This window comes from Protomyctophum parallelum (assembly GCF_964188405.1).
Source record: "Protomyctophum parallelum genome assembly, chromosome: 6".
Lineage (NCBI taxonomy): Eukaryota > Metazoa > Chordata > Actinopteri > Myctophiformes > Myctophidae > Protomyctophum > Protomyctophum parallelum.
Genome location: NC_139701.1, coordinates 39,755,550 through 39,768,659, shown reverse-complemented (window position 1 = coordinate 39,768,659; position 13,110 = coordinate 39,755,550). Strand labels below are relative to the sequence as shown.

Sequence of the window (13,110 nt, the reverse complement as noted above, 5' to 3'; positions counted from 1 at the left end):
AAGTGCATTGCAGTAGTTGAGAGAAAACAAAGGCGTGGATCAATGTTTTTGCATCGTCTAATACAGCTCTAATTCACGCAATGTTTCAAGATGAAAGGCAGTCTTTTTTTAAAAATATATATATTTATTTTTATCCCACGATTTTGTAACCCATTTTTCACCCCTGTGTCAATCATCTAATGTGATCCTGGGCTCTACACACCCTCCACCAACCTAGTCCCCATATATGGGGGACAAGGGGAGAGCAACGGACTGAACTCATGCTTCCTTCATGCCTGAGTGTCCAAGTTGCTCCTTTACACCTGACAGGGGGGAGTTTCCCTGGTTGGACGTAGCGCGTGGAAGGAACACGTTATTCCAACCAGTTCCTTTCCCCTCCATCAGGCGCCCCGGCTGGCCAGGGGGAGGCAGTTTAGTGACCAGGATTACTGCATGTTTTTTGTGAGGGTACCTACCCTAGGGGACACGGGGAGAACATGCAAACTCCCTCAGAAAGGCCCTTTCGCCAACCCCGCCTTCGGGGTAAGAAGGCAGTCTTGGTAACATGATTAATATGTGTATCAGAATCGATAATAAACCCCAGGTTCTTTATATAATATGCCTATATATATTATATATATAATGTGAATGAAAACAATTCATCTCTTTGAACTTGAATGTGTACAGTTGCTGTACATCAGGGGTGCCTGCACTTTTTTGACTTGAGAGCTACTTTCAAAATGACCAGCTCAACAAGATCTATACCCGATGAAAACATTATAATACCATTGCTGAAAATGGCTTTGGAATAGCGGCGCTGGCATTACATTTAAGACAAATGCACTTGGAATGGGAAAGGGGAGATATGGAATAGGTAGGCCTAGAGTTTTTTTTGTTTCATTTGTAATCTACCGACATTTGTGCACAGCAACACTCTTGAAAACAAAGTATTGCATTATGGGTTTGAGCTGACAGGCCCTTTTTTATGTCAGTCAATCAATCAAGTCAACTTAATTCAAGTTTTAATTAAATATTCTTTAGGGGCATGTCATGTGATCTACCTGCAAAGCCTTTGTGATCTACTGGTAGATCGCGATCTACCTTTTGGGCACCCCTGCTGTACATCAACCCATGAGACTAGCTGCATAGTCTTGTCTTATAGATGCATGCCAACAGGCATAAAATGAAGGCCCGGCCCTACCTGGGCCCTCATAAAACCCTGTACACTCAAGACACTGCCCCCGCGGCCACCCTTAGATCTCCATATATGGAGTTGACCTGTTGTGACATTGCATATGTTGATCTGACCTCATCAAAACCAGTAAACTCAAGACACGCTCCATATATGGCTAGTGCATGCGACCTCGCCCTTTACGCTTCTCGCCCTCAGGCGTCTTACTGGTACTTTGTTTGTATACTTATGTTAGTCAGACTAATCAATTCTGTCAATTATTAAATCTATTAGGTTTGTATATTCATTGATAATTTATTTAAAAAAAAAACTCCCTTCTCGATTATTCAATGAATCAATAAAGTAATTAATTGAATAATCACAGGAAATAGTTGTAGATTCTAGATTTAGTTTCAGAATCATTCCCAAATGAAAGACATGCCATGTAATGTAAATACAGAGGGGAGGGGAGCCTTCCATCTTTGCTGTGATAGTAAACATGTCCAGTGTGTAGTATGCTGCTGTATGTTTAGGGGAGAGCCAGGAGGAGAGAGGGAGGAGATGGCATGTTGCCACAGTGAACTCACTGACACCCCCAAGCTCTCTGGTAGTCGAGCTGAGGCCAACATCGGGACTGCAGCCAACAGGAGGATAGCAAGGCTGTAAAACTAGGCCAGGCCAACTGGAACACGGTTATGTGGATTCTGGGATCTTTCACGGTGTGTCAGACTGCTGCAGGCTTGTCCTCACTGTCGCCTTGCTGCACTTGTGCTATGCCAAGGCCCTTTTTTGGATGCACATTTCAGTACAGACCACATGCAAGCTTCAGCAAACAAACAATGCACATTCCTGTGAGATAATGAAAGGCCAGACAACTGGAATTAGCTATATATATATATATATATATATAGCTACATAGTGCAGTAGGTATGATCGCATCATGCACATCATTTGCTCATTTAACGGATTCCTGAAGACATTATGAATTACCCAAAACAATGCAACGCAGAAGACCCAACGGTGCACTACAGGATATTTCTGTTCAAGTCGATAGCACTAAGGCAATGCTGCCATCTACAGGAGACCAACCTTACTGCATGCCATCATGACAAAATATATAATATATAACATGTAAATGGACAATCAAACCTACAAAAAAACGATTGGCATTTAGATCATTTGTAGAGTTTGAAGTGCCCATAAATTATGTCCACATTGTTTCCAAAAGTTAAACAAAACTATTCTGTTTAAAAGTACAGGAAAAATCTCAAAGTACAGGTAAAAATCTCTCTCTCCGAGACGGCTCGCCCCAAGCCGTGGATATCCACGAGCTTGGGCGAGCAGCCTTCACTTTTCGAAAAGCGTGACTATCTCGCCCCACAGAGTGGATATCTCGCCCCATGTTTATTTTACCTTATTTCTCATATTAGAACATTTAGTTAAACAAAATGGTGTCATTTAAATTGCCTTGTGAAAGACTTAAATTTAGAAGCAGTGCAGGACATCTATACACTGAATTTAAGATGGTCTGATGCTAAACAGTTGGCAGTAAATTTACTTACACTTATACTCTTGTTTTGGTAGATTGTTCTTGGCAGCTTCCGTACACAACCCATGTTGAATTCTTCCACAAAATAATAATGTACTATATAGAACAATATTTCCAAGCATGAAAGGAGACCACAGTCAAACAGCACGCAACAACATGAATGCAATAAAATAATTAAGAACAACTGGTTCAGAATTTCACAAAGGAGGATTTTAAAGAAGTTTATTGAAATAAAGATCAATTTCAGTCCCAGTCCCTTATGGTTTCAAAAAGCGTGCTTTGGGTTTTAGCGCCAACATCACGGATGACTCTTCTCCAAAGCAGTCTTTGCTTATACAGCAGCATATTTATAATCAGAGAGAAAACCTATACAACAGGTCATTTGGCACAATCAACTCATTCCTGTTCCTGTGCTGGCATATCAATGCTTTCCAACAATTTGCTCCATATGCAGGCGAAATGTTGACCACCTTTACTGATGATTTGATTCAAAATGGATATTTTACCACAGCAGAGCTGTAATACAGTAATTGTATCAGAATGTCTTATAGAAAACAACTTTACAATGAGAACAGTGAAAACTAGCTCATCTTTTTAAAGGGTTGCAGCAGGCTACCAGGCAATGCTGAAAGTTGATTCAGGTTGCAAAACATTCACATTCTCTCCCACCCCTCCCCTCCCCTCCCGCCCTGACATCATGTTTCCAGATCCACCAGTCTAGAGACCCAGTAGTATTCAGCATGGTGTTGTTGGAACTCTGAGCATTGGCCATGTGTAGTGTTTGCATTTTTAAAGTTGATGACAAAGCTGAAAACTAGCCAAATGTATGCTCCTTTATATGATGCCGATGGTGTCAGGGGCGAAATGGCCAATCTACAAACTCAAGTGTCACATCCGCGACACACTGTGAGCTTGGTGATCGGCCATTTCTAGCACAGGACAGTCATACCAGGAGGCATACATCAGGTTTTAAGATGACATTTAAACATCTAGGCCCAGTCAAGCAGATCCCTATTTTGAGTGAGAGACCTCTCACGTACGGTCCGAGTAATCGATCACTCTCAGAACAAAGTTTGAACGATCTGAATGAAGTCCGAATGAAGCTTCATGTGGGATTGATCATTTAAAAATAAAATATATTTTAAATTCAAAATGGAAGTAGAGAATACAGTGAAAACACGTTATGTTTCTTTGCCAGCGCCTTAACAGAGCATTTTGTTTCATCCAACTTGGTATGCACTTTGGTATACATGCTGGCCAGAGCTATGTTTTAATGGATGTTACTTCAGTTGGACTATAGGCCTTTGCTTGGATTTGTATGTCCTTGGGCAGTTGTTTCAAGTAAAGATACAAATACTGGTCATTATAACACATTCATAAGCATGCACTCTGATGGACAAAGAGAAAAGTTTCATTTGGACAAAAAACCCAGGTAACAGCAAGATTAGCAGGAAAAGTGCTGATTTTTCATATTCACATAAAAAAGGCCAATGTAAGAAATGCATTTGTCGACTAAACCAAACTCAACTCTGTTATTTTTCAAAGGAAATTCCGTTACAGCCATGTTATTTTACCCCCCCCCCCACCCTCACCCCCACACACACACACTTTTAAAATCTTCGGACAGGTTTTAAAACTTGAATGCATTTCCAGAAAGCTTCTCAGAGAGAGCGGTGCTGATCCAAGACCAATGGATTTGTTCATCCTTATGAAACATCCGGTATCATGTTCTACAGATATAAAGGCAAAAATCATCACGGATAAGCTTTCCTTCGCTGAGAGGCCTTTAAAAAAGGGAGCCCTGCAGTAGGACCACCAGGCAGGCACAGACTGTTGGTAGAGTCATCCGCTCCAGACTGGAGAATTGATTGAGGGCGGCTTCACCCTAACAGTCGTCTTAATGACCATCAAGTAGGTTATGAGATAAAACACAAATTATTTAATTTGTTTTTTCCTGGTTGTTTTGTTATATACACTGTAAACAAAATAAAAAACATGAGTAAGGTTACAATGATAACTTTGGGCGCCAGATGTGTGGTTTAACCCAGACATTTTTGTGCACATTCTTAAGTGGAGAAGGGGAGGCTTTTGGATGATGTCCTCATCATCTTACAATTAAAGGATTTCCTTAACTGTGATGCTGAAGAGTCGAGTCAGCAATTAAATATAAAAAGAAAATTATGTGTTATCGCTACAAACATAAAAAAACTAAACTGGATTGTAATGTTGGCCAACAAAGGCTAGGTATAATCCTACATTACATCCTAATTGATAAAAGCAAGGACCCTTGATGTAACCATTTAATAGACACGCATCACAACTTGTCAAGACTTAATGAGGGGACTGTGTTTCACAGCTGCAGTCAAGCTATATTTTGAATGAAAATAACATGAGCTAAGAGCAGCTCTTACACATTCCCCCTTGTTAAGACATCTGCACATCATTTAAGGACAGTCACAGCACACACACCTGTGCCTAACGGTGTACATTTTGTTGCGTTGTCTTCATTCAATCGATAGGTATATTGTTATTTCATTAAAAGGGGGAGAAAAAACAAGGAACAAACTGACTGCAGCAGATACAGAACTTGATGGCCAAGGCAGCTTTTGAATGAAATACTGGCTGATGTTCAAGACAAGACGCAGAGACAAAAAACAAAACAAGACACTGCTTTGTCATACTGATATTGAGGAGTGTAAAATTCTAAACAGACTCATTACTCCTACAAGTGTCAAAATAAATTAAAAAGGGAAATGAAAAACCCATAGTAAAATAGGTTCAGAACCTTCCATTTCAATATATGGGGAAAATAATTGTTCTATGTAATTCCTGTTCCTGTGTACTCAAAACAAGCTATTTGCATTTGGCATACAGTCTGCAGATTCATCTCAATGTCCATTTCCTTTCAGACTAAAGCCAAAGATTATTAGGAGATCTCCAAAAGAATGTAGTTTCCCCCTTGTGAGATGAGGGTTCATAAGACTGAGGGGTGGGTAAAGGGACTTGCCACACAGGACCTTTCTCATGATGCAGTGTAGCTACACAGAGGGACATGATGCAGTGTAGCTACACAGACAAGAGAGACATGGCCAAACCAGCCAGTCTCCTCCTCCAAAAAAGGACAAGACAAAAAAACCCCAAAAGGATTGAGAGAGAAAAAAAAAGAGGAAAAGATCATATGGTCTGCTTTGTCCTCACTAGTGCTTTTGGCCCCAATGAGGGGAAATACTCCCTTCATGGCATCTTTCATAAGTACTTTTTAGAGCAAGCGGAATCCAGAGTTTTCCTTTCTCTGCCTGGTTTCCAGAGAGAAAAGGGAAACAGTCTAAACTAGTGCCAGTTTTGAAGTTGCTGTTGATCATACTCAGCTATAAGTTTCTTTATATGTGCCAGTTTGTTGTGTAGATATTCACAGCGATTCTTCTCTTGGCTATAGTTTGGATTAGTCTGCAAAGTAGAGAGGAAGCACACACAGCATTAGAAAGAGACAGACGGTATACCGGTCGGTATACCGATTGTATAAATGGTAAACCATGGTATAAATATCACAATCATCTGAGCAAGAAGTGTCTGAATCTTACCTTTTTTATCTTATGATACTCTTGGAGTATCTGATTGTGGATTGTCTGTTGAAAAAGATAAGATAAAAGTGTGAAGGATATCAACTTAAGCCATTTTTGGCGGGAACCCCTTTTGGTGGCATTATGTTATGCTTTAGCTAGTCTAGTGTGCGATTTTTGAAAAATAGAAGAACGACTGACATAGAAACATAGCTTTTTCAGAAAACTGTCGGGATGTAGAAGACATTTTTAGAATCTGATCTCAGGTCAAAATGGGTTAATACAAGTACAATAACTGGCACAGTAAGGCCTGGGTAGTCGAGTGATACTCAATAACAGGGACAGGAAAAGAGCTATAAAACGATACTTGTAAAAGGGATGATGTACAACACCCAGTGCACCCATTTAAAGGGCTATACGTACAGTACATACCTTATACTTGTCTGTGCCTTGCGGGAGCTGTTTGAGCTCGGTGTCCAGCACGGTGAACTGCCGTGTGATCCCCTCTATCCGGGCATGCAGGCCACGGTACTCACTGTACTCGGCGTTGAAGTCATTTTTGTAACTTTGACGCTGCTCCGGGGAGCCAATCACCATGTACTTCCTATGCAGGAGAGAGAGAAGAAGACAGAGTCATTGCAATGATATATATATTTTTTAAGAGGGAAAACATTGGATTTTTCATGCATTTAAGCTGTAGCACTTACTTGAAATAGTCTGCCGTCTCGGCCGATGACGAAGGAACACTGGTGTCGTTGAACAGTCCATTCAGCTCTGAAACCAAGAGCAAGGTCACGAAATAATAGGCATTAATTTATTTTTATTTTATTAATATAAGCATCAATACATATCATTGTCTCTCCACAACTTTAGCCATACAGTATGACACACATAATCGTAGACCATTTTCGCGTTAATGCCTTTTTTAAATTAGTTTGTATTTGTTTCAATGTTCTCCAAATTAATGAATAATTTAATTAGTGTAGGCTAAGATCATTGGATAGTTAATACTAAGGCATGTTTGGAGATCAGCCATAAATTATTATTTACTGCAGGAACTATTTTCAGATTGGCGTTTCAAATCAAATGCAGGTTTTAAAATGCATTATACTGTAATAAAAGTGTTTGGATATAAAATGCAGATATTTAACTGTGTTGGAAATATTTGTATCTGCAAAATGATTACAAACCACGTTATGGTTTGGAAAATGGTTGCCATTCTGCCAAAATGTCAAGTATTACATAAAATGGGCTTAATACCAGTATGTTCTTTTAAAGATCTTTTATAATTTGTCTTGATGGAGAGAGACAAAAAAGCAATAGCACAGTGGCATTCTGTGCACATTCTGATAACACACACTGATAACAATTTGATGTACATGAGTGAGTCTTTTTGAGTTACACATGTTGAACAGCAGAGGTCTCTAGTGTACAAATGGGTCACATACACATTACTGCTCAAACTGGTGACTACCTCGTGTCCAGCAAGGTACTGTATATGAAATGGAGGTAAAGTCACCAACGTCATTTTCGCTATCACGCAATTCCAGATGGCAGACTCGTCGCACCATGGGAGCCAAACTGCACCCGAAAGTTCGGCAGAATGCACTGGAGTCAATGAGTGACCAGCTTATGAACTACACAAACAATATTTCTGAATGACTCAGATCTTTTGTTAACCCATTCTGACCTGAGATCAGATTCATACGAGTTTTCCACTGGACAGACACTGGTCTGATTAAACCATTCTGACCTGAGATCAGATTAAAAAAATGTCAGTCGTTCTTCGATTTTTCAAAAAATAGCAGACCTACAAGCTCGTATCGCGCCACTCGGTGGCGCGATATGAGCTTGTAGATCTGCTATTTTTCAATAGCTAAAGCATAACATGATGCTGACACCAAAATGGGTGCCCGTTCAGAATGGGTTAAGTAATCGCTTCTGGCAAAAAACAGAAGACATTTAAAACATTATTGTCTGCTGTGTTGCTTCTCGATGTGTACACTGTGTAATTTTATAGAGGTATCTAAAAAGCTAAAAGTATGTTTCTGAACGAAGTATCGCGAGACTGTCCACCGTTTCCTGTCTGACAGCCAAATCTCACGATACCCCCGGAACAGAAACGATACCTGCTGCTGTTTAAATCCTCAAATAAAATGATTTACTGCACATCGAAAAGCAAGTGATTAGAAAACAAACTGTGATGTCTTCTTTTATATGCCTGAACCGATTATACTGGTGTGTGCTCCTACCTTTCTATTTGTTCTATGAACCGATTATATGACGCAGGTCTCAATAAATAATGTTTGTTATGAGCTGGTCAAGCTTGCTCCATTTACTGCTTTGTATTCATGTAACTTCCGGTGCGAGATTTGGCTCCCATGAAAGTGTCATGGCGCAGCACAGTCACGTGACCATGTCACTTCCTTCTCTAATCTTCCTTGGTGTCCCACCAGTCACACCAGTAATTCCTTCCTCTAGTCTACAGTCTGGAATCTTGTATCAGGTAAAGTGGGAGTCATGACAGCCACTGTCCAATGCATGGTTATATTTATAATAATACGAAATGAAGTAGATGGTGCGTGTGTATGTCTCACCTGTGCTTCTGTGTGGAATACTGCTACTCTTCAGACCCTCAGGGCTAGAGCTAATCTCACAGGTTCGCTTTGGCTCAGGCACATGTTCCTCGCTCCCCTTCCTCTCCTTTTCTTTCTCCTTCTCTCTCTCCCGCTCCCTCGCCTTGGTCTTGTCTTTGTGTTTTTTCGATTTCTTCTTGGACTTGCCGTGCAGGGACGGCAGACTCTTGTCCCGGGATCCATCCAGGCCTGTGTGTCCCGGGGATGAGGATGCGAGCACGGGCACGGCGAGCGGCGCGGGCCCCGGGAGGACGGAGGGTGGCTGGCCAAGCCTCTCGGACACGGCCGCCTCCTGGCTCTCACAGTCTCGGCCGTTATGGTTGGAGTCGTTACTGACGTCCGACAGCGGTTCGAAGGGACGAGGGATGTCCAGCAAGGGGAGCAGCGGGGCACTGGACACTGCGCTACTGTCCGCTATGGACGTGCCCGTTGCGGCCGCCGTCGACCCAGCCTGCGAGCCGCCTGCCTCTCTGCCGTTGGAAGAGCTGAGCTTTCCATTGACTGGTGCTGCGGCTGCGTTGCTGGCGAGGTGTGATATTCTGGGCTTCTTTTTGTCAAGTGGGTCGATGAAACCTGCAGCGGGCCGTTTCTGGCAGAGGAAAGATAAGGACAGTGATTTTATAAGCTGGCCCTCAAACAGGGGTTCAGTGTGAACTGGCTTCATCTTGAGTGAGGGAGATTTTCTTTTTCTAAACCTACAGTACAAAACCAAGACCCGAGGCCGATTCTACAAATGCCTTCTAAACCAGTAGTTCCCAAATTTGTCGTGCCATGGAGAGAGACACACACACACACACACACACACACACACACACGTTGCTATACTGTATATAGCCAAATGTCACGTTTTAATGGGTTAACATGACCAAGGAACCAACTTGAAGTCTCAATACTCCCTTAAAAAGTGAAGAGAGGTGGAGGGACTACTGTATAAGCTGTCAGCTGGAGAGGGGGGTGGTGAGAGGAGAGAGAGAGAAGAGAGGATGTGTAGTCTCAGCACAGAATCGATGATGACCATGCCCTTTCAGCACAATACCGGGGATTCTATTACAGACAGGCTATGTTTGACCTGGCTTATTGTAATGACTTTGGGTGCGGCTAACCAATCACTGTATGGTTTCTGGTTTGCCGTCTGTCTTAACAGGATGATTTAAGACTCTCAAAAAACTCCAGGGGACTAGAGCACTGACCCGCACAGTTCCTTAACCAGTGTACTTTGGCAGCGGAGCTCCCAGGAGACAATACTCGCCTATGCTGATGAACTGTCCACAGGTACGACTAACCATCTGTGGTACTTGTTTTAAACCAATTTAGCTAGGAAAGTGCCTGGGGGCAGTGTTTGTGTCTGCAAATACAGACTGAGGAAGGGAGGGAGGAAGGAAGGAATGGAAGGGACATTAGGTGTCTGAGGTGAGAACCCCCTTAGAGATAGGAGCTAATAATAAACAAGAGCAACTCATTCCTCCTTCCTAATGGGACTGAAAATTGGGGAACTCTTTTTAGGACTGGCCTGAGATGAAGAGGCGCAGAAGCAATAATATAGAATGAAAGAGTGGATTAAGAGAGCACACACACACACACACACACACACACACACACACACACACACACACACACACACACACACACACACACACACACACACACACACACACACACACACACACACACACACGATGTACAGCAGAAGAAGTGACACAATGCTCACCTGAGATGGAGAACTGCTGGGCAGCTCTTTGGGTGGGCTCACTGGGTTCTCTGGTGGAGGGGTGCTCTGAGGTTGACACAGTTTCCTGAGAGAGAAAAAACACACACCACAAATATAAGTGAGAGTGGGTCTGTATCTGCATGTAAAATAAATACCCAGTAAATACATATTTACTCTCTCCCCCTTTCTCTTGTTCACTTGATCTCTCGCTCTCTAGCACGCTCTTTTACATGCAAACACATGGTGGTGGGTATTGTTACAATCCGAGAAATGGGTTTGTGATAAATACATGGAGGTACCCGCTCAATTGGGGAACAGGCCAAAAGGCACACATGGGGGTCTGCACACACCGTAGCTACCATAATTGATTAAGGTGTCCAACACAAAGAGTGACATTTCAAGTCCATACACTTCATCAGACTAAACAAGAACAGAGAGACACCATCTTAAATAAATCTATGCAGGTCAAGTGATCATTACCTGCTGAAACAGACCGGCAATTCCTTTGCACAATAATGCCCCCTCATTCCATGCCCATACCCATTATACAGAACAGCGGGTAGAATAAGAGCGCAAAATTCCCATCTTGAACAGGCTGTATAAAAGGGGCAAAAGGATTTATAATACCAAGTAAATCATGCTTTCATCTAAGAACAAAGCGAGAGGTTGTCGCAGCCATGAGTGACAAGAGTAAAATTGGAATCGAGGGAATTTACTTAACATTTTGCCTGAAAACACTCTTGAATTCCCAGGGAAAGGCTTGAGAAGTTACGAAGAAGTTATAACCCAGTAACAGCCTCAAAAGACCAGTCTGTTCTAGAACATCCAAGACTTTGAGATCAGAGGAATTTCTCTCCACACAATTTAGTGGCACTATCAGCAGCACATGTTAGACATGGCTCATGACCTTGTATCACATTTTGTTCTTTCCACAGTTCAAAATGTTGTTCTGATGTATTATGATGATTATGATGCGCACAGTTTAACCGATTAGTAGAGAGTTCTCTGACTAATCTGTCATACAAAAGCTACACGTAAACACACCTTATAAAATCTTTGAACATTCATGAAGAACACATTATGAAAGAACACCTCTGCAAACACAGATTAAGGAATCTTAAGGAACAGCCACCCACTAAGAAATAGCCTTGTGGGCTGCTTTATGTTTTATATAATCACTAACCATTAGGATTAGTCTCACAGAAATGAAGCCAATGCCTTCAGTACTTTTATATAGTCTATTTTATTGACATGGTTCTTTAAGGTTACAGTCCTGAAACGACTCACCACCAAACACTGTAGCACTAGCACTACAACAAGAAGCTGCAGATGAACACACAATAAGACGTTTTGATCATGTCATGGCTCATGGGCATTTTGCTTATTTGGTATGGCAAATGGACATGAGGACTATGGCGTCTTTAGAGTCACCACAGTGCATTGTCAGTAGGGGGCAGTGGGATACAGCAAGACTTGTTAATGCCCCACCCCTAGTTCAGTGGGGTTGGGGAGCTGGGGTACAGAAAGACAAGTGTGCTGTTCAATGGAGAGATGGGCAGCGTGCCTGACAGGCAGTAGGACTTGGGGAGGTAGTGGTTCAGTCAACAAGACAGCCACCAAGAACACCAGGCTGGCAGCTCGACAGTCAGACAGACGGGCAGCCAATCAGCTCGTCAGTCAGGAGCAATGGGCATGCTAGCAGGCACACAAAATCACAGATACAGCTGGACCTTGGACCACTGCCATCTCGCACATGGATCAGCATGTGCTAGAACACTGTTGCATCACAGGCAGCAGACTGACTGCTGCAGCTCAAACTCAGAAGAGGAGGAGGGAGAGGGTCAGTTGGGAGGCTATGGATTGAGTCAGCTGATAAACTAACCGCAAGGCTCAAAGTGCAGAAGAGAGACTGAAATAAATATAAAAATAAAACGTGCATGTGCAAACGCACGTTCACACAAACAGGAGGCATGCATGTGTGCAATCATTAGTACACTGGCATGCACACATACTTTTCCAGAATGCAATACATTATGAGCCGTCTTGGTAAACCAAAAGTAAGCACTGAGAATTAATGCCTGGTCTATATATAGCTAGCTGGGGAGCTGGCGTTTCCTTACTGCCCCAGATCTTGAGAAACCAGATTTTTCCACTGGGAAGAAGGCCAGCAGTGCATGCTGTCAACAAAGAGAACACTTAGTCCACATTCAGTGGAGCAAACAGAACGTGTCATGAGGACTGCAGAGCCACCTGTCATTCTACCAGATAGAAACAAGTATTACATTACCATGGTTGAGTAATACGTATATGTCATGACGGCAGGGATGGTGGTGTGTTGCAGTCACGTAAATACATATCATAACCCCAGATGACCACTTAAAACAGAGCCTTTAATAGGATGTTCCAAAGGGTAAGTTGCTCAATGCATGCAAGTCATTCCTTATGAAAAAAAGAAAAGAAAAAAAAGATAGATCTCGCTTTAAAAGTGTTACCAGCTGCCACAACTC

The 13,110-nt window shown here is 42.3% G+C and overlaps 1 protein-coding gene across 1 annotated transcript in view; it reads right to left on the bottom strand.

Moving 5' to 3' along the window:
• Positions 1-2,894: 2,894 nt before the first annotated feature.
• Positions 2,895-13,110, bottom strand: part of ell (elongation factor RNA polymerase II) — a 46,126-nt gene continuing 35,910 nt past the window's right edge. Inside the window, exons 7-12 of the mRNA XM_083767169.1 lie at positions 10,604-10,688; positions 8,857-9,484; positions 6,967-7,033; positions 6,692-6,863; positions 6,281-6,325; positions 2,895-6,146 (exon numbers count right to left, since the gene is read on the bottom strand). Of these exons, the coding sequence (XP_083623295.1) occupies positions 6,030-6,146; positions 6,281-6,325; positions 6,692-6,863; positions 6,967-7,033; positions 8,857-9,484; positions 10,604-10,688 (1,114 nt within the window). The 3' untranslated portion in view covers positions 2,895-6,029. The remainder of the gene's footprint in view (positions 6,147-6,280; positions 6,326-6,691; positions 6,864-6,966; positions 7,034-8,856; positions 9,485-10,603; positions 10,689-13,110) is intronic.